This window comes from Pseudophryne corroboree, chromosome 2 (assembly GCF_028390025.1).
Source record: "Pseudophryne corroboree isolate aPseCor3 chromosome 2, aPseCor3.hap2, whole genome shotgun sequence".
NCBI lineage: Eukaryota > Metazoa > Chordata > Amphibia > Anura > Myobatrachidae > Pseudophryne > Pseudophryne corroboree.
This window is the reverse complement of record NC_086445.1, coordinates 353,344,316-353,366,569: the sequence shown is the minus strand read 5'-3', so window position 1 is coordinate 353,366,569 and position 22,254 is coordinate 353,344,316. Positions and strand designations below refer to the sequence as shown.

The 22,254-nt window shown below is 45.2% G+C and overlaps 1 protein-coding gene across 3 annotated transcripts in view; it reads left to right on the top strand.

Annotated features, from left to right (window-relative positions):
* Positions 1–22,254, top strand: part of TFDP1 (transcription factor Dp-1) — a 504,992-nt gene that overhangs the window by 270,034 nt on the left and 212,704 nt on the right. For all 3 annotated transcript variants that reach the window (XM_063953105.1, XM_063953104.1, XM_063953106.1), the window contains exons 6-7: positions 15,754–15,919; positions 16,120–16,266. In XM_063953105.1, the coding sequence (XP_063809175.1) occupies positions 15,754–15,919; positions 16,120–16,266 (313 nt within the window). The remainder of the gene's footprint in view (positions 1–15,753; positions 15,920–16,119; positions 16,267–22,254) is intronic.

Below are 22,254 nucleotides of genomic sequence, written 5' to 3'. Positions count from 1 at the left end.
AGATCCATGGCCTCTTCCTCTCAGGGAAGACCTGTTGCAGCAGGGGCCCTGCGTGTTCCAAGACTTACCGCGGTTACGTTTGACGGCATGGCGGTTGAACGCCGAATCCTAGCTGGGAAAGGTATTCCGGAGGAAGTCATCACTACTCTGATAAAGGCTTGGAAGGAGGTGACGGCGAAACATTATCACCGTATCTGGAGGAAGTATGTATCTTGGTGTGAAGCCAAGAATGCTCCTACGGAAGATTTCCACTTGGGCCTCTTTCTCCACTTTCTACAGACAGATGTGGATATGGGCCTGAAGTTAGGCTCCATTAAGGTACAGATTTCGGCCCTATCTATAATCTTTCAGAAGGAATTGGCTTTTCTCCCAGAAGTCCAGACTTTTGTAAAGGGAATGCTGCACATCCAGCCTCCTTTTGTGCCCCCATTGGCACCTTGTGACCTTAACGTGGTGTTACAGTTCCTAATATCTCACTGGTTTGAGCCTCTTCAAACAGTTGAATTAAAATTTCTCACTTGGAAGGTGGTCATGTTGTTGGCCTTGGCATCTGCAAGGCAGGTTTCCGAATTGGCGGCTTTGTCTCACAAAAGCCCCTATCTTATTTTCCATGTGAAGAGAGCAGAGTTGAGGACGCGTCCTCAATTTTTGCCTAAGGTGGTTTCATTGTTTCATATGAACCAACCTATTGTGGTGCCAGTGGCTACGGGAGACTTGGAGGATTCCAAGTCCCTGGATGTAGTCAGCGCCTTAAAAATTTACGTAGCCAGAACGGCTCGGATTAGGAAAACAGACGCACTGTTTGTCCTGTATGCGGCCAACAAGGTTGGCGCTCCTGCATCTAAGCAGACTATTGCTCGCTGGATCTGTAACACGATTCAGCAGGCTCATTCTACGGCTGGATTGCCGTTACCAAATTCGGTAAAGGCCCATTCCATTAGGAAGGTGGGCTCTTCTTGGGCGGCTGCCCGAGACATCTCTGCGTTACAGCTGTGCCGATCAGCTACTTGGTCGGGTTCAAACACCTTTGCAAAATTCTACAAGTTTGATACCCTGGCTGATGAGGACTTCATGTTTGCTCAATCGGTGCTGCAGAGTCATCCGCACTCTCCCGCCCGGTTTGGAGCTTTGGTATAATCCCCATTCTCACGGAGTCCCCAGCATCCTCTAGGACGTAAGAGAAAATAAGATTTTAAACCTACCGGTAAATCTTTTTCTCCTAGTCCGTAGAGGATGCTGGGCGCCCGTCCCAGTGCGGACATATTTCTTCAAGGCTTGAATATAGTTGTTGCTTACATAAGGGTTATGTTACAGTTAAAATCCGTCTTTGGCTGATGCTGGTTTGTTCATACTGTTAACTGGTTGCGTGTATTCCAGGTTATACGGTGTGGATGGTGTGGGCTGGTATGAATCTTGCCCTTAGATTAACAAAAATCCTTTCCTCGTACTGTCCGTCTCCTCTGGGCACAGTTTCTCTAACTGAGGTCTGGAGGAGGGGCATAGAGGGAGGAGCCAGTGCACACCCATTTTAAAGTCTTTAGAGTGTCCATGTCTCCTGCGGAGCCCGTCTATACCCCATGGTCCTTACGGAGTCCCCAGCATCCTCTACGGACTAGGAGAAAAAGATTTACCGGTAGGTTTAAAATCTTATTTTATTTTCACCCCTAGGCCAAAAGGTTCTTATTGAGAAATTTAGAAATATTAAATTAAGTAAATTGTGGTTACATGTTGTCTTTTAGGTTTGTGTGGTGAGGGACAAGGTTTGCTTCTGTTTGTCTACATATTTTTTTTTCAAAATGTTTATTGAAAGATGCAAACATAAAAATCTTCAAGTACAGTCTCGTATACAGGTCGGCAAGTAGGTAATAGATAAAATAAGTAGAAAGCTCCACAGGAGAATACAGCAGGCATAGATACAAGAGTAAATGCAGTCTCGTATACAGGTCGGCAAGTAGGTAATAGATAAAATAAGTAGAAAGCTCCACAGGAGAATACAGTAGGCATAGATACAAGAGTAAATGCAGATGTGAATACAATCATAAATACATATAGGAGGGACATGACAATTGGGGGGGGGGGGGGGGGAAGCAGTCCCGGTTTGCAGCAGAATATCAAATACTAGCATGGAGTGGACAGAGTAACTCATTGTACAAGTTTATAGCCTGTGAAGTGAACCTTTATCTAGAAAGGTGGGGAACCTTTCTCTAACGTAGTCAATTTATACCAGGATGTGAGACGCACTATACCTCATAGAAATTCCCTGTCTTCAATAGACAATGTGAGCACGTAGGGTAGTCAAATATCAAAAAACTTTTGTGATCTAAATTCCAGTTCTAAAGAACAGTCTATCCACTCCATTCTGTAAACATGAGCTAATATCGGAAACATGAGAGAGAGGAGGATGGGGGTAGCGTGAATCCATTGGGACAAAATAGTTTTTTTTTAGCCACTGTTGCTTACTTAGTAAGAAAAAGTCTAGTGCCTTTAGTGTGTTGTGAAGATGGAGGATGAGTAAAGTAATTCCGCAGTGCCCACGGCAATGTTATGTTAAAAGAAATATGGAGGGTATTAGCCACGTAATTTTGGACATTAACCCAAAATGCTTGAACTATCGAACAAGACCATAGACCATGAAGAATATCAGCGTTAGGGAGGCAACACTTAAAACAATTAGTCATCTGCCACTCCCGTTATAAACCTTAGTTTTGTGGTATAGTAGGCCCAGTGGAGGATCTTAAATTGCATTTCAGCAAACGAGGAAGAAAGGAACTGTTTAGTGTGGCTGAGGCCGTGACAGTAGTCCGTAAGGGAAGATGAGGGAAGGAATCCTTCCACTTTGCTATAGCTGTAGATAGGGCATTAAGGTAAATTTTCTTCCTAACTTGGTCATATAATAAAGATGTGGGAAAGGAGGAACCTGGACAAGTTTTTATCATAATATCAAACACCAGAGAATGGTTTATTTCAGACCCTTTAATAGTCTGGTTATTAAACTGCAAGCTTGGAAATAGGCAAATATGGGAATCTGGACATCAGGAAATAGCTCCTTGACCCTTTCCAGGGTGTGGGTAGTGGAGAAACTATAATCTATCAAGTGATATGCCAACCTGAGTCCATGGAGATGTCAAGTCCAAAAAATCGCATGAGGGTCTTCCTGTTGAAAATCACGATTATGGAGTAATGGTGAGAATACAGTGTGACTATGGGATAATACCAATCGCTTACGTGATATCACCAAGCCATGTAAGGATTGCACAACAAGTAAAGGTTTCACTTATCCAGTCCAGAGTGTACCTCAGATTAGAAGCTATTGCATAGTCTTGTATGTTGGGAAGATTAATGCCCCCAGCGATACTGGCTGTTGCAATTTCAGAAGTGATATCCAAAGGCGTTTACCTGCCCATATAAATTTGGATAAGGCCGTATTGATAGTGACAATATCTTTTGTTCAACTAGAACGGTAGCATCTGGACTGGGTATAGAAACCTGGGAAAAGAAACCATCTTAAACAAGTGGCATCTCCCAATATACGATAGAGGCAGATGTTTCCATTTTTCAAAGTCCTTCAACATTTGAGTTACAAAGTGAGTATAAATAATAGCGTATATTTTGGCAGAATCGCTAGAAAATCTAAGATCCAGGTACAATAGATGATCATGGGCCCAGCGAAAACGTAAAGCGTTGCCCCATCCAGATTTAACTATGGTATGTAATGCTAAAGCCTCTGTTTTAGTAAAATTAAATTGTTCTCATGAAATCAAAGAGTTAAATAACCATGTGGGGTAGTACATGGTCCATGAGGAGTTGATAGTACTCTGCTCCAAAACCATCAGGGCCCGGGGATTTACCTTTAGCCTAGGATTTGATCAAATAGGACAATTCTGTGGCTGTTACTGGTGCAGTTAATCTTTCCTCATCCGTTAGGACAGGCATCTCCGCCTGAGAGAGGAATCGAGCGCCCTCTGGTGGAGAATCAGGAGGGGAGGAATAAAGCGTCTAATATTCCCTGAAATGACCAGATATACCAGACACGTCTGTAACCAGGGGTCCATTAGAAGGGTTAATTTGCATTATACAAGAAGGGGCGTTATGGGAACGTACAAGGTTAGCCAGCAGTCTCCCCGATTTATTACACTGAATGTCATGAGCAAATTGGGCCTGTTCAGTGCATAAGGCATTATAAGAGTGTTTGGCGTCCAAGTAATGCTGCAGGGAGGCTACAGAGTCTCACTGCAGCATGGCATCTCATGCTGCCATCAATAGTTTACTGTGATCTTCAATAATTTTTGAAAGCTTTTTCTGTTTCCTGCCCACATACTCCATCACCTGACCTCTAATTACCGGTTTCGCCGCGGCCCAGAATAACTGAATATCATTTAAATGACCCAAGTTATCATGTTTGTAATTACAGAATGCAGTCATCAAGTGTGTACAAAAATCAGTAGACCTAGCAAGGTAGGCAGGAAATATCTAATTATAAGAAGTAATCAGGGGATCATTAATAGAAAGGGTTACCCAAACCGGCGCATGGTCCGAAAGAGCAATATGGCCTATACCTGAGCCGACCACCCTACTTTATAGTGTGTCAGAAAGTAACCAAAAATCTATTCGGGAAGAAGTATGATGAGGGTGAGAATAAAAAGTATACTCCTATGAGACTGGATGTTGGCATCTCCATGGATCACATAACTTCAAAGAATCTATTAAAAGGGCTAGCGAGGAAACCTCCCTCCATACCTCGGCCAGAGGAGCGGTCCAAACCCCTATAAATAGTACAATTAAAATCGCCACCAAGCAATATTTCCCCTTCCGCCCATTCCTGCAATTTCGAATACAAAGCCGTAAATGTTCTGGTCGAGCCTGTTGGGGCGTAAATTGCCGCAAAGGAACCCAAAAGTGAAAGTTTTATAAAAAGAAAATAACCCTCCGGATCAGACCACGTATCTTTAATGGTGTAAGGCAAGTGTTTCCTGAATAAAACCAAAACTCCCCTACGTTTGGCAGTGAATGAAGCGGTTTTAAATTCTCCCACCCACGGTCCCCTAAACGTATTTATTATTATTATTATTATTATTATTATTATATATTAACAGTTTCTTATATAGCGCAGCAAATTCCATTGCGCTTTAAAATTGGAAATAATGATATAACAAACTGGTTGATGACATTGTCATAGAGGTAGGAAGGCCCTGCTCGCAAGCTTACATCCCAATGGGTCCTTTACATCCCAATGGGTCTCTTGTAAATATGCAATATCTTGCTTAAGGCGTCTCAAATGAGTTAACACTTTGCGTCTCTTTATAGGGGAATTTAGTCCCTCCACATTCCAAGAGACCAATTTTAGGGATGACTGAGACCTAGTGGAGCTATGAGTTGAAGCAGTCATATTATCCAATACCTACTCTAGGCCGCAAAACTATCATGAATATGAGAAGCAGTTGTGTCCAGCCCGTCCCAGCGAGCGGGCGAGAACAAAAGTGCGAGTACCCAGAGCAACTTGCCAAACCTGCACACAAATACTACAGATCTAAAACTATAAACCGGTCAATGTCCAAAACATCTTATAACTTTATGAAAAAGGGAGCATGCAATAACCTAACATGATCAACCCAGCAGCAATAATAATGGTACAATGTGCCACATGTGTAGCAAAATTTGCAGCAGGGTAAATAATAAAGACACATATTGAGTATATTGTAGTGTCTCTCAGTCAGCTGCACCACAACAAACATTGAGAAACAGATAATGTAGGCCGTGAAAGCCAAACAAGAAAATAAAAACCGGAATGGAAAATAGGAGAGAAGATAACACAAACCAGACTACTTATTATCCTCATCCGATCTGAGTGCCGAGGATCCTGAAGAGAGCGAGTCCACAAAATTCTTGGCCGCCTGTGGCGTTTCAAGGAAATGAGGTTTGCCATTGTGAAAGACACGAAGCTTTGTGGGATACAGCAGTGAGAATCTGCATCCCAAATCAAATAATTTCATTTCATAGCCACCAAATATGAAAAGTCTTGGAACAGCAGTAGCTTTGCACCCTGATAACGCAGATCGGCACTTTTACGTTAAGCTTCCAGTAAGCGCACTTTGACGGCATGATTCAAGATCCGTAATATCACTGGGCGGGGACGATCTCTATTGGCTTGCCTGTCAGGACCCACACGATGTACCCTCTCCAACAACGAGGAGCCAGTCGGGACACATCCCAATTCTTGTGGCATCCATTCGGAGACCAGCGGCATTAGGTCTGTATACTTGACCGATTCAGGGAGGCAGATATTTCTACGATTCCTGTTCTCTAAATCTTCTAGCTTGTCCGCCATGGACCCCGCTGATTTCTCCTGATCAGATAAAGTGGCCCTGGCCGCTTCAATCTCGTCTTCCAAATCTGATATGCGTTGTTCTGCTTCAGAGAGACGCTGATCGTGTTTTGTAAGTTGGGTGACTGCTGAATCGATAGAATCTTTAAGTGTTGCTAACTTCTGGTCCAGAAGTGAGGCCAAAAGGGTGGTCAGTTCTTGAGAGGTTAGAGAGCCAGCAACCGCAGGGGGAGCAGTGTCGTAGGCTTGTTCCTTGTCAATTTCGCCCTGTTGATTACCAGGAGAAGTGGGTGAAGCGGCAGATGTATCGCTGCCATGGCCCTTGCCCGTCTGGCCCCCCTTAGTACCTCTCATAGGTCTGGCCTCGTATTTATCCATAACTATTGCAGTGGCGGGGACAGAGAGAACTGATGAAATCGGATGAAAGGAAACTGCGGTGTTCCTAATTGCTAGAGTCCGGACAGCCAGGGCCCGCCAACAGCCGCCTAAAACTAGGATGGCATTGCAAGAATCTCTATGCACCGCTCCTTAGTTCCACCGGTCCCTGGCAGGAGTCGGGGGGAGAGACCAGGGGTGTGGGGGGAGGTGCCCGGCAAGCACGGGCAATACAGCTGCTGGGAACAATGGAAAGAGCCAGGAATATGGTAGAGGTGTGTGTGTGGGGGGGGGGGGGGGGGTGTTGCTTTCCCCAGGAGACGGTGAGTAGTGGCTTAAGAGAGTGTGCTGCAGTTCCACAGTAGACCAGCGCTGGATCACTTGCAGGGCCCTTAGCTGAGAACCCTACTGCTGGCTTACGAATGCTGCAGGTCCTCTCTGGTTCCTGGGAAGTCCCCAGGTGCGGATACACGCTGGCCGGTGGATGGGTGAGGATGCCCGGACCGGAGCTCCAAACTTGAGGCCGCGGCTTCCTCCAGCCGAGTAAGCTGTAGCGGAACCAAAACCGTGTGATTTTGGATAAGGGATACTCAACCTGTATAAAGAAAAAATCCTCAGCCACTTTTACCGTATCAAAGGAACGAAATACCCTGTTTGAGGAACCCGTGGGTTAATCCAGATAAGAAATTTCAAATTCCTAGGCAGGTATGATCTTTTCCTTTTCCTCCTGAGTATAGGAAAAAATGGGAAAACCCACCAATAGTAGATACAGTACATCAGTATCCAGGCTCTCACTTAAAGTAGTACTACCTGTTCAGCTGATCCTAAGATTGAGACTACACTCAAATCTTCGTATACAGCTGCATGGGTGGCCCAGAGACCCACTATAGCATGTGGGTGGATTACTTGAGCCATTGCTAAATGGTCTGGTAATTTTAATTGAGAGGTTAGACACCTTGCCTCGAGGAAATTTGTGTTATTCCTGCAGCACATACAAGACTCTGCAAAATGTATGGAGAAAGCCATAAAAGAAATAGGTTTACTTAATGCACGCACTACAGCTATGGCAGTGTCGGCACGCAGGGGATTATGGCTGTCAGTGGACTGCTGACGCAGACTCCAAAAGAGGTGAGGAGGGATTGCCTTTCACAGGTGAGGCCTTATTTGGCGATGAACTCGACAAGTGGATCTCACAAGCTATTGCGGGTAAGTCCACTTACCCTCTGCAGATCCGCCAGCCATGAAGGCCTCCTCAGGACCCAATTTAGAGTCCTTTCAGACTGCGAAGTTTAGGGGCAAAGCCGGAGGTTTTTCTACCGGTGCTAGAGGTAGACCACGCAAACCAGCGACTACTGGTTCACAGGAACAGAGCACAGGCTCTGCCTCCTTGAAACTTTCCGCATGCCTCGGAGACAGGCAGGTGGGAGTCCAGCTACAATTCTTCAGTCAGACTTGCACAAGATTTTGCCAGGATCCTTGGGTCATAGACCTTTATATCCCAGGGCTACAGGCTGGAGTTCCAGGATCTCCCACCTCACAGATTCTTCAAATCTGGCTTACCAGTTTCACAAGAAGCAAGAGTAACCTTACAAAAAGCCATTAAAAAACTGTTAGACCCAGGTCATTGTTCCAGTTCCACCTCATCTACAAAACAAGGGATACTATTCCAGCTTGTTTGTAGTTCCGAAACCGGGCGGTTCGGTAAGACATTCTAAATCTGAAATCATTGAACCCATACTTACGAGTGTTCAAGTTCAAGATGGAGTCTCTGAAAGCGGTGAATTCAGGTCTGGAAGAGGGGGAATTCCTAGCGTCTCTGGATGTCAAGGATGCGTACCTTCATATTCCGATCTGGCTGCCTCATCAGGCTTATTTCCGGTTTACACTGCAGGACCGTCACTACCAGTTTCACGCCCTGCCATTTGGTCTCTCCATGGCACAGAGGGTGTTCACCAAAGTGATGGCAGAGATGTTACTCCGCAGCTGTTGCAATCTTTCACTTATTGGTTTTTCACAGCAAACTGTTTCAAATAGGTGCAGAATTCAGCAAAGCAATCAGTGGGTGATACGGTTCTCTGCAAGGTTTACATGGAAGCTTGTAGGTGAATACATTTGGGGGTATCTGATCATTGAAGTCTGAGAAGTGCAAATAAAAAATCAAGAGTTCTGTACCATAATGGCAAGAAATCTGGGCAGCTGCAGATCATGTGCGTTCTGATGGAACCTCACTGTGACTTGAATCTGCCTCAGTTTGTCTATTGCGTGGCTGTTCTGCGCTGTATCTGTACATTCTCCTTTTGTTGAATTGACACTAAATAGAATGCTTGCCCAGGTCAGTTCATTGGTGCAGCTGTATTAACCTGGAGACAGCATAAGGAAGTGATAAACCAGTGATAAACGCACCAGCCAGTCATCTCCAATATGTAAATTGACAGTTAGGAGCTGATTGGCTGGTGCGTTGATCACCTTGCACTTATCACTGGTTTATCATTTACTTATGCCGTCTCCAGGCTTAATAGATCTGCTCCATTGTGATGTGTTGTAGTTGTTGGGGTATGACTGGGAACACCAGACCAGCTCTGAACAGTTTCATAATTTTGCTTCTTTTGAAATATGAAGTCTGCATTTCTATTTAGATTACCACTTCATCTGAATCATCTGGCAAATAAGAAAATATGGGAGAAATCTATGAAGCAGTGAATGAGTGGAGAAGTTGTTCTTGGCAACCAATCAGCTTTGCAGTAGCACTAATAAAGTGCATGCTATAAATTTATTAGCAGCTGATTGTTGCCGTGGGCATCTTCTCCACCGGCTTGCTTCTCCACTCTTTTCACTGCTTCACACGTCTCCCTCTATGCAACTAGTTATATTTCCTGAAGCTAGTGGCATAGTACAGTGGCTTGAACACCTTTAATATTTCTACTGCCATGTGTAGCACTCAGTGTTACCTGCATTCTTATACAGTTACATTGTATAAAGTAGTATCTAGTAAATGCTACCACCAGAACGATCATTAGAAATGTATGCATATTCTGATTATAGTTTAATCTTAGCTTTACATTACGATCTATTTCTCCGGCAGGGTCCACAGGATAACAATGGGATATGATGAAGCAAGAGCGGATTTGCACCAATCAGTCAAAGCTTTTCCGGCCTCCCAGCATGCAACGGGCCCGTCCATATATCCCAGCCTGCTGTCTCGGGCAAATTAGATTTTTGTTTGGTGTGGCAGGAGCCGGACCATGGTCAGAGGGCTGCTGGTTTTTAGCAGCCCTAAGCTTTATTTTATTTTTATAGTCTTACTATTTTTTGAGTTTTCTTTCTAAACAGCGTCTTATACGTACCTTAGAAAGAGTTGCTCCAATAACTCTCCGCTGGGTCGCGACAACGCTTACCCACGAGTACAGTGCTGTTTCGGCGGGCGTCTATGTCAGATATACTAGCAGGTCCAGCAGACGTTACCAGGCTGTAGCCGGAGCACGGGGAGAAGGTAAGGCATCGATTCCGCTTAGAAGGGGAATACGGACACAGTCGCACTGTTTTGGAAGGAGACCACCAAACTGTTGCTGACGCGGCTGCCACCTCGGGTGCACCAGCGCTAGGCCTTACGGATCAGAGGCTCCAGGATTAGTATGAGGCCGCGATCCCTAGGGTTGATTTCAGCAGTGGGGATGCTCTGCTGGTCGCCCCTCCTCCCGGTTCATGACCAGTTTCCTCAGAGTCTCCCGCCATGAACGGTTTCCTGCTTCCGTCTCAGACGCTGTACAAGACCCAGTCGCAGTATAGGCGGCTGTGTGACTGTTACGTCCATGTTCAGTGAGAGTCTGTGTTCACTATAGGTTCATGGAGCGTCAGTGTACACTAGTAGCGTCTGGATCCACTTGGCGTTCGCTAACATATTGATCGGTCCTGGGAGCAAGGTGAGTCTCCCTGTATCCCACTCTACTGAGTACGGGTTATACAGCACTAACTATTCGTACTCAAAAGGTAGATAGAGACTTAAAGTGTCTATTGCATATGAGTCTGTATACATTTACTGTTTCTTTCACATTTGCGTCTGAATACGTTAGATCTGTTTAAACATGATGCAGTAATATGTTCTCCTACATACTTGAAATGTAGTTGATGTTGTGCTCATATTGCTTAATATACTAATGTATAACATGTGACTTACTGCTAGTGTGATTGCTGACTTTACTATTTCTGTTAGTTTGTTTATTCCGATCCTCAATGCCAGTGCATGGGTAGGGTCGGATTGTATATCACTTTAAGAAATTTAAAGTGATTACAGTCACAAATTGTGTGGTACACTGTGATTATTTATCATGTCTAATAGTGGCAAAGGTGAGGAAGGTACACTCACAGCAACACCAACACTCATATCATGTTTGTCTTGCAAAAATGTGTTATCCTCTCGGGATCTGGTTCATGATGGTTTGTGTGCAAATTGTTTTAGCTTTCATCGGGTTAATGAAAAATACATGGTAGATTCAGGTACAAATGGAGACGGCTTGGGCTATGTTTGAACAGACTTTATCCAGTATAGCTGAATGGATAATAACTCCAACTCCTGTACCAGGGATAGGTTACACTATTAACCCTTACATTCAGCTCCCCACCTATGTTGTATCACTTCCAGTAGCATCTTCTCAAAAGAAACAAGATGATAAACCGGTGGTAAGTAAATTTTCACCTTCACAGGCTACACGATTCAGATTAAGATTCATCGGAAGATGAAAGCTCCATTAATTCTACTTCGGCATACGAAGAGGAGGAGCAAGGTCTCTGCTCAGTGGATATAGCGGAGTTAATTAAACCAATGAAAGCCATTCTATCCTTAGAGGAATTAGGAGAGCCTGTGTTAAAAACCAAGGCACCTGTGTTTAAACGTCCCAAAACAGTTTAAAACTGAGTCCAGGGTCAGATTAGCTGACGGAAATTATGGAAGAGGCTTGTGCTATGCCCAATAAGTTTAGAATTCCTAAGAAATGGAATTCCATTTATCATCTTCCAGCTGGGAATTGTATAAAAAGGGAGGTGGCTCCTAAAGTATATAAGCATGTAATTCGATGAGTGCGAAAATCTACATTACCTTTGCCTTCAACATCATTAAATGATGTCACGGATAGGAGAGTGGATGGTTTTCTAAAAAACATTTTTTTCCCTGTCTGGGGTAGTCCTAAGGCCAGCCATGGCTTCAGCTTGGATGGCAAAGGCAGTGGCTGCCTGGGCTGAGGCATTGGAGGGGGATTTTTCTATAACTTCTAGAGAGCAAAAATCCCATATAGCTCATGTAAACCAGGCTGCAATGTTCCTGGAAGAAGCAGCGTTGGGTATGGGTACTATTGCCTCCAGGGTATCCGCTTCAACAATAGCTGCTCGCAGAGCAGTTTGGATACATACGTGGAAAGCTGATGCAGAATCTAAGAAGGTTTTGGAATCCTTACCTTTTTCTGGTTATATCCTTTTTGGTAAAGAATTAAGATATTCTGGAGTCAGAAGCAGGATCAAGTTCCCTTCCACATACAATTTCAAACCTAAAGTTCCGGCTTTCTGGCCCTTTCGGTATCAAGGAAAAGCTAAAGGGAAAAGCTAAAGGGAAAAATCAGGGCAAGCAGGCCCAATACGACAAGTCTGGTAAGACTAAAAAGCATTGGGCTACCAGAGGACCGGTTGGGAAGACAGATGATAAACCATCAGCCTGATGGTGCGGGCCTCCACCTGGGGGACGACTTCTTCAGTTTGCACAGATCTGGCAGCAGTCTACAACAGATGCCTGGGTGGATGAAGCGGTATCTCTAAGTTATGCTTTTGCCTTCAAGAAGTACCCTCCTCAAAGTTGTGAGGGGTTTTTTTTTTTTTTTTTTTTTGTACCAGCCTATCTCGGGTAGAGACGAAGGCCAGGGATTTTTTAGAGGAGGTTCAGAAATTGCTTCACTCAGGAGTAGTCATTCCAGTTCCTCCAGCGCAATGAGGATAGTGGTTTTACTCCAACCTGTTTTTAGTTCAGAAGCCAAATGGGTCTTTTCAGCCCATTCTCATTTTCAAAGTACTGAACAAATACATTTGGGTTCCTCGGTTTCACATGGAGACGTTACGTTCCATCATTTTGGCCATGGAACCAGGGAATTATATGGTATCCCTGGATATACAGGATGCTTACCTACATGTTCCTATATCACTGTCCCATCAGTGCTATCTCAGGTTCGCTATCCTCCAACAGCATTTTAAGTTCCAGGCCCTACTTTTTGGGTTAGCCACAGCTCCCAGAGTATTTACCAAGATTATGGTGATAATGGCAGCTTATCTCCACCAGCAGGGGATAAGAATTTTTCCATACCTTGACGATCTTTTAATCCTGGCACAGGAGTTGCTCTTATGTCATCTACGACAGACAAGAACGTGTCTGCAGAACCACGGGTGGCTCATAAATTGGGCAAAATCGTCCCTGGTTCCGTCACAACGGATGACTCCCTTGAGTGCGGTACTGGATTCAGGTCTTCAGAGTAAATTTACCTCTGACCAAGATAGCCAAGGTCCAGTCAAGGATTCAGGACTTGTTACACAGTCAAAAGGTATCCATTCACGCAGCAATGCGGGTGATGGGTTTGATGGTATCAAAATTCGACATGGTGGAGTATGCACAATTCCACTCAAGGCCTCCGCAGCGTCTGATTCTTGCCAAATGGAATGGGTTGCGTCAGATGATAAAAAAACTCTTACAATAGAAGTAAGGTCATTAGCCTGGTGGCTACAGACATCCCATCTGGACAAGGGGAAGACCCCTTTGGATATCAGATTGGGAAATTCTGACGACAGATGCCAGTCTTCAGGGCTGGGTAGAAGTGTCAGGAAGGTTGTGTTTTCAGGGGCAATGGACCAGGGAACCACAGTTGCCTGCCAATAAACATATTGGAACTTCGGGGTATATACGTGGCAATGATTCAGGCAAAGGACATTCTTCGGGAAAACCAATCCAGATACGCTCGGACAATGCAACGGCAGTAGCGTACCTCAACCATCAGGAAGGAACTCGCAGCCAAAAAGCGATAGAGTAGGTAAGTCACATACTAAAGTGGGCAGAACTTCATTATCCAGCCTTGTCCGCAGTGTTCGTTCTGGGAGTCCTAAACTGGGAAGCGGACTTTCTCAGTCGACATGCCATTCAGGCAAGCGAATGGTCTCTATACCCGGAGGTCTTCCAGATTCTAGTAGACAAGTGAGGGTTGCCAGAGAGATCTCATGGCGTCCCGTCTGAACAACGCATTTCTCACATACGGGGCATGCACAAAGGATCCCAGAGCGATCTTTGTCGATGCCCTGTTGGTGAGATGGGACTTTCGTCTGGCTTATGTGTTTCCTCCAATCACCCTATTACCCAGGGTGGTGAGAAAGATAAACAAAGGGAAAGGTGCCGTGATTCTAATAGTTCCGGCTTGGCCCAGAAGACATTGGTACACAGATCTGCAGAGTATGTCGATGGATGTTCCACTTCTGCTCCCTCAACGTTCAGATCTACTGATGCAGGGTCCTTGTTATCACAGACGTCTGAATCGACTGTCTTTGAGGGCGTGGCTCTTGAAACCTCTATCCTGAAGTCGAGGATTCTCACAACAGGTAATTCAAACTATGCTCAGAGCAAGGAAAACCTTCCTCAGCTCGCATTTATCAATGAATTTGGCAAACCTATATTTATTGGTGCAGTGAATGGAAAATGGACCCTAAATGGACTGTATGGTTCCAAAAGAAAATTGGCAATTTACAGGATATACATACTTTTTTCCAGGGAATGTTGTGCATTCAACTTTTTGTTCCTTCTACAGTGCCTTGGGACTTAAGTCTAGTCCTGAAAGCCCTTCAAGTTACCCCATTTGAACCACTTAATAAAGTGGATCTTAAATGGTTGACGGCTATAGTTCTCTTTCTACTGGCTATGACGTCAGCTAGAAAAGTATCAGATTTAGGGGCATTATCATGTCGTTCTCCATTTCTGATTTTTTAATCCAGATAAAGCAGTTCTCAGAACTAGATCTGGGTATCTTCCGAAGGTGGTGTCTAAAATCCACCTTAATGAAGAAATTATAGTCCCAGCTTTCCAGGTACCGGGCCTTTCTGCGGGAGTTGCATCGCTGAACGTGGTCCGTGCATTAAGGATCTACGTTGATTGTCCCAGTGCCATCACAAAGACAGATTCTCTCTTCATTCTCTACAGATTTCACAAGAGAGGATGGCCTGCTGATGGCTTCGGAAGACTATTTACGAAGCATATTCCCAGGCTCATCTCCCTGTTCTGGCTAATGTCTCTGCTCACTCTCTACTCGTAAGGTAGGTCCATGATGGGCAGTACAACGTGGTGCTTCAGCAGAACAGATATGTAAGGCAGCCACATGATCTTCCATTAACACATTCATTAGACATTATGCCTTGGATACCTTTGTTTCTCATGAAGCTGAATTCGGGCGAAGGATTCTCCTGTCCAATCTGGAGCGTCCCCACCACTAAATTGCTTTGGAAAATCCCATTATTATCCTGTGGACCCTGCCAGGGAAATATAAGTTATGGTAAGAACTTACCGTTGATAACGGTATTTCTGCTAAGTCCACATGGATCCCACCCTGGCGCACCTGATTTGAGGATCCTTTTACTCACTAACCTCTTCCTTCTTGTACGGAAGGGTGTGCATGCGTGTGCTTATCGCCTGATTAGGGTTTTCTATGATGCTCCTGCCTTGAGCTTTGGACTAAAACGGATTTGCCTGAGCAAGGAGGCGGGGATATATGGACGGGCCCGTTGCATGCTAGAAGGCCGGAAAATCCTTGACCGATTGGTGCAGATCCGCTGTCGCTTCATCATATACCATTGTTATCCTGTGGACTTAGGAGAAATACTGTTATCAACGGTAAGTTCTTACCATAACGTATATTTTTACAGTTGGAATGAAGTCAATGCATTAAAAGCTTGCTGTTTTATTTTTTTATCTAATTTTTCAAAAAGCTTTGACATACTGTGTGTACAGTCTAATGTACAGTTTAAACTACAATTCCTGTTTTCTGTAGGAAAAGAAATAAAAAAGGAGAGAAAAATGGAAAGGGCTTGCGCCACTTCTCCATGAAGGTTTGTGAAAAAGTACAGAAGAAGGGCACAACGTCTTATAATGAGGTGGCGGATGAGTTGGTAGCAGAATTTAGCTCCACTGATAACCACATATCGCCAAATGAATCGGTGAGTGTCCTTTTTCAATTTATCTGGTCAAAGGTCCTGCAACTTTCTTTTTCAAGGTTCTTCCATTGCTCCTCCCTCTTAGATCACCTATTCACCTTTTGTTTCTCCTTTGCTCCCAGCTTTAAATACATTTGATGCAGTATCCTGGTCATTGTCTCGGAAAAAAACCTTTTTGAAATATAAATATTTTTTATTAACAGCAAGCATATGATCAGAAGAATATAAGACGCCGTGTCTATGATGCCTTAAATGTGCTTATGGCAATGAACATTATTTCTAAAGAGAAAAAGGAAATAAAATGGATTGGTCTACCAACAAACTCTGCTCAGGAATGTCAGAATTTAGAGGTATGTCTAAGGTGGAATTTACCATCAATTTAGAAGTATTGTTACAAGTTCCACTCACATTGAGATTGTCTACATAGCCTCCAGAATATCGCTGCACTTCTTCCGAAGTACTGGATAGTCTTTTTTTTTTTTTTTTTTTATCTCCTTGTAAACTGTTATTTGTTCACTTATAAATCCACCAAATACTACCACTTCTATGCGTTGCGTAGTCTCTACACTATGTAGGAAAAACAGTCTGTTAGAAGTAAAATAGATTGTGTTGGTAAATATTAAACGTACAAAAAGAGGTGACCAAGCACATCTGTCTAAAAGAACAAAATATGAGTAAGTGCTTAACTACTTGTGGACAAGGGAAATAATTAGACAAAGGAAAGAGGTGCTGGGGAAAAAGGGGGTATGACATCTACGGGTGATAATGGGAGAACATAACATTCCAAATATATAAGGTTTGTTCTGGGACAGAAAATGTAAGATAAGAGAAGAAGAATCCCAGGAGTATTGGCTAGCGAGCCATAGAAAATCCAAGAAACCTAGAAAGGTTGCAAGGGCCACCTGTGGGGGAATGGTAACTATTCAAGTCCAACCAGCGGAACAGTCTCTCTAAATCTCATATTTAACATCTGCGAAGCACATAATACCTTCCATGTCTATAAAGTGTATTTTAGAGAACCAGACAGATACGGTTGGAGGAGAGGAGGAACGCCAATAAACGGGGTTACAGATTTAGCTCGATAAAGAGTTCTTATTTTGACTGAGGTATTAACGACGGGTGAAAGCTAAAATATTGGATTAAAGGTAACGACTTCCCCCGAGAATGAAATCCAATCATTCCACAATGGTCTGATGGTGGGACATTTGTGAAATGTAATTTCAGGGGCCATGATCCATCTCCCACTGACATTGGCAATCCCAACCTGCATCTATAATCATATAATAAAACTGTGATGGTTGTATCTGTAAATAGCAATTTTATTTTATTTTTTTAGAAATATACTTCTATGGACTGTTTATGAACTATAGAGTCACATTTTTCCCCCCGGAAATTGTGTTTTCTGTCTGTTCGCTCCGGATCATGCAAAAATTACTGGATGAAATTGTATGGCGTTTTCACTATTGTACAGTTTAGTAACCTAGAAAGAAACAGTTATGCAACGGAATCTGACCTAAAGTGACTGCTCTGCAGAGAAACCTAATTGAAGCAGAGATTGTAACGAGATGTGGCGCAGGTCAGTCTGTATTTATACAACGTATACCTCCTTATCCCCAACGATTTTCCTTTCTTCTTCGTCCACTAGGGGGCACAGAGATAAACGCTGAGTGTAGGAAGGCTAAGGGCTGAGTCTGCACACCAAAGAGTTACAGAACTCTTCCCAGCAGCCCTCAGTCCTCCTGTCTCCTTTACCCACCTGTGCTCGGCAGGAGCTGGGCACCTTGCGATGGTGCTCCCTTCTCACATTCCCTCCCTCAGGTCGCTGGGCAGCCATTTTAGGCACTTTGCTGATCCAGTTTGGGAAGGAGAGGATCACTCAGCTTTTCTCTCTCCAGTTCCTAGCTCCTGCAGCCTGGTTCTTCGCCTACTCCTTCCTGCTACTTGGTGGCTGAGTTGTTGAGTATAATTATTGCCTCCACACCCCGTTTTTCTGTGCATTGAGAGTTTACTGTGTGCATGTAGAGTGTGTCTGTTCCTAGTAGTGAGTGGCAGAGTATTACAATCTATTGCATTGACATCCTATCCTTGTATACCTTACCCGGTTAATATAGGGAAGGTTGGTTTCCTCATTTGCGCTGTTGGTATTCTACTGTTATTTTCTCTGACGTCCTAGTGGATGCTGGGGACTCCGTCAGGACCATGGGGAATAGCGGCTCCGCAGGAGACAGGGCACAAAATTTAAAAGTTTGACCACTAGGTGGTGTGTACTGGCTCCTCCCCCTATGACCCTCCTCCAAGCCTCAGTTAGGTTTTTGTGCCCGTCCGAGCAGGGTGCAATCTAGGTGGCTCTCATAAAGAGCTGCTTAGAGTAAAAGTTTTGATATTGTCCACGGCACCCAGGGTCTTTACCAAGGTAATGGCCGAAATGATGATCCTTCTTCGAAGAGAAGGCGTATTAATTATCCCTTACTTGGACGATCTCCTGATAAGGGCAAGATCCAGAGAACAGCTGGAGGTCGGAGTAGCACTAACTCAAGTAGTGCTCCGACAGCACGGGTGGATTCTGAATTTTCCAAAATCCCAACTGATCCCGACGACACGTCTGCTGTTCCTAGGGATGATTCTGGACACTGTTCAGAAAAAGGTATTTCTTCCGGAGGAGAAAGCCAGGGAGTTATCCGAACTCGTCAGGAACCTCCTAAAACCAGGGACAGTGTCTGTGCATCAATGCACAAGAGTCCTGGGAAAAATGGTGGCTTCTTACGAAGCGATTCCATTCGGCAGATTCCATGCACAAATTTTTCAGTGGGATCTGCTAGACAAATGGTCCGGATCGCATCTGCAGATGCATCAGCGGATAAAATTGTCGACAAGGACAAGGGTCTCTCTGCTATGGTGGTTGCAGAGTGCTCATCTGTTAGAGGGCCGCAGATTCGGCATACAGAACTGGGTCCTAGTGACCACGGATGCCAGCCTGAGAGGCTGGGGAGCGGTCACACAAGGAAGAAACTTCCAGGGCGTGTGGTCAAGCCTGGAAACGTCTCTTCACATAAATATACTGGAACTAAGAGCAATCTACAATGCTCTAAGCCTGGCAAAACCTCTGCTTCAGGGTCAGCCGGTGTTGATCCAGTCGGACAACATCACGGCAGTCGCCCACGTAAACAGACAGGGCGGCACAAGAAGCAGGAGGGCAATGGCAGAAGCTGCAAGGATTCTTCGCTGGGCGGAAAATCATGTGATCACTGTCAGCAGTGTTCACCACATGATTGTAGTCCATTGGGAAAGACCAATGGTGGACATGATGGCGTCCCGCCTCAACAAAAAACTGGACAGGTATTGCGCCAGGTCAAGAGACCCTCAGGCAATAGCTGTGGACGCTCTGGTAACACCATGGGTGTACCAGTCAGTGTATGTGTTCCCTCCTCTGCCTCTCATACCCAAGGTACTGAGAATTATACGGCAAAGGGGAGTAAGAACGATACTAGTGGCTCCGGATTGGCCAAGAAGGACTTGGTACCCGGAACTTCAGGAGATGCTCACGGAAGATCCGTGGCCTCTACCTCTAAGAAGGGATCTGCTTCAGCAGAGACCGTGTCTATTCCAAGACTTACCGCGGCTGCGTTTGACGGCATGGCGGTTGAACGCCGGATCCTAAGGGAAAAAGGCATTCCGGAAGAGGTCATCCCTACCCTGGTCAAAGCCAGGAAGGAGGTGACTGCACAACATTATCACCGCATTTGGAGAAAATATGTTGCATGGTGTGAGGCCAGGAAGGCCCCGACAGAGGAATTTCAACTGGGTCGATTCCTACATTTCCTGCAAACAGGATTATCTATGGGCCTCAAATTAGGGTCCATTAAGGTTCAAATTTCGGCCCTGTCGATTTTCTTCCAGAAAGAATTGGCTTCAGTTCCTGAAGTCCAGACTTTTGTAAAAGGAGTACTACATATACAGCCCCCGGTTGTGCCCCCAGTGGCACCGTGGGATCTCAATGTAGTTTTGGATTTTCTCAAATCCCATTGGTTTGAGCCACTCAAATCGGTAGATTTGAAATATCTTACATGGAAAGTAACCATGCTACTGGCCCTGGCTTCAGCCAGGAGAGTGTCGGAATTGGCGGCTTTATCGTATAAAAGCCCATATCTGATTTTCCATTCGGACAGGGCAGAATTGAGGACGCGTCCTCATTTTCTGCCTAAGGTGGTATCAGCGTTTCACCTGAACCAGCCTATTGTGGTGCCTGCGGCTACTAGCGATTTGGAGGATTCCAAGTTGCTGGACGTTGTCAGAGCATTGAAAATATATATTTCAAGGACGGCTGGAGTCAGAAAATCTGACTCGCTGTTTATACTGTATGCACCCAACAAGCTGGGTGCTCCTGCTTCTAAGCAGACGATTGCTCGTTGGATTTGTAGCACAATTCAACTGGCACATTCTGTGGCAGGCCTGCCACAGCCTAAATCTGTCAATGCCCACTCCACAAGGAAGGTGGGCTCATCTTGGGCGGCTGCCCGAGGGGTCTCGGCATTACAACTCTGCCGAGCAGCTACGTGGTCAGGGGAGAACACGTTTGTAAAATTCTACAAATTTGATACCCTGGCTAAGGAGGACCTGGAGTTCTCTCATTCGGTGCTGCAGAGTCATCCGCACTCTCCCGCCCGTTTGGGAGCTTTGGTATAATCCCCATGGTCCTGACGGAGTCCCCAGCATCCACTAGGACGTCAGAGAAAATAAGAATTTACTCACCGGTAATTCTATTTCTCGTAGTCCGTAGTGGATGCTGGGCGCCCATCCCAAGTGCGGATTGTCTGCAATACTTGTACATAGTTATTGTTACAAAAAAATCGGGTTGTTTATTGTTGTGAGCCATCTTTCCAGAGGCTCCTACGTTATCATACTGTTAACTGGGTTCAGATCTTAAGTTGTACGGTGTGATTGGTGTGGCTGGTATGAGTCTTACCCGGGATTCAAAATCCTTCCTTATTGTGTACGCTCGTCCGGGCACAGTATCCTAACTGAGGCTTGGAGGAGGGTCATAGGGGGAGGAGCCAGTACACACCACCTAGTGGTCAAACTTTTAAATTTTGTGCCCTGTCTCCTGCGGAGCCGCTATTCCCCATGGTCCTGACGGAGTCCCCAGCATCCACTACGGACTACGAGAAATAGAATTACCGGTGAGTAAATTCTTATTTTTATTTGTGTGGTGACTGCCTTGTATTCTGCTGACATGTCTGCCAGAAACGAGGCTAACAAGGAGGTCACTCCTCCAGAGCCTCGTACTTGCAAGGTCTGTGTCACTATTTCCCCACAGGACCCAGATAATGATGGCTTATGTGTCCGCTGCTTCACGTCCTCTAAGAATGTGACACCGGTACAGCCAACACCCTCTCCTGAACCGGTTTGGGTGTTGACGTTGACACAGGTAATGTCTCAGCCAGTTGATCGCCTTGTGGCTCCACCTCCTGCTCCACTACCATCTGCGGCCAGTTGGGCCCCTGGGGGGGCGCACTTCTTTCCAACCTCAGGTTGAGCCACCTTGGATGCAGTCTTTTACGCAGTCGGTACAGGGCTTAACACAGATGTCGGCTTCTGTTCAACAGCTCTTAGAAAGAGACATGTTTGCTAGGTGTAGGTTACCGGCCTGTGATAGTTCTACTTCACTGGCCCAGTCCGACTCTGAGTCTGTGTCAGACCAGGGGGACACTGGGTCGGCTTATTCCGACCAGGAGTCGTCTTCGGTCACGGAAAGAGCCTGTCTCTGACTGATGTTGAGGCTTTGGTTCGAGCAGTCAGGTCAGTACTTCAACTTGATGACTCTGATCCAGCTCCCGAGGATAATGCGCCTTTGTTTAAACAGCAGAAAAAGTCAACCCAGTTTCTCCTTTCTCGGCTCAGTTAGAAGATCTCTTAGAGATTGCGTGGGCTGAGCCTACCAAATGTTTTCATGTGCCTAAGCGCATGGCTTCCTTTTACCCACTACCTCCCAAAGAGTGTGCTAAGTGGGAAACTCCTTCGGTGGACGCCCATGTGGCCAGATTGGTGAGCTCTTCAGTCCTTCCCATTCCGGACACATCTTCCCTAAAGGACCCTACGGATCGGAAGTTAGAAGCATTCCTGAGAACGGCTAACTCGCATGCTGGGGCATAACAGTTGGAACAAGGTCTTTCGCCTGTTATTAGCAGACAGGAAATGCTCACCCACGTGCTCAATATCAAACAGGCTAGCACCTATTTGGGGGAAGCAGCTATGGATACCGGGGTCCTAACCTCGAAGGTATCGGCAGCAACTATATCTGCTAGACGGGCGCTCTGGCCCTGGCGTGCTGATGCCAACTC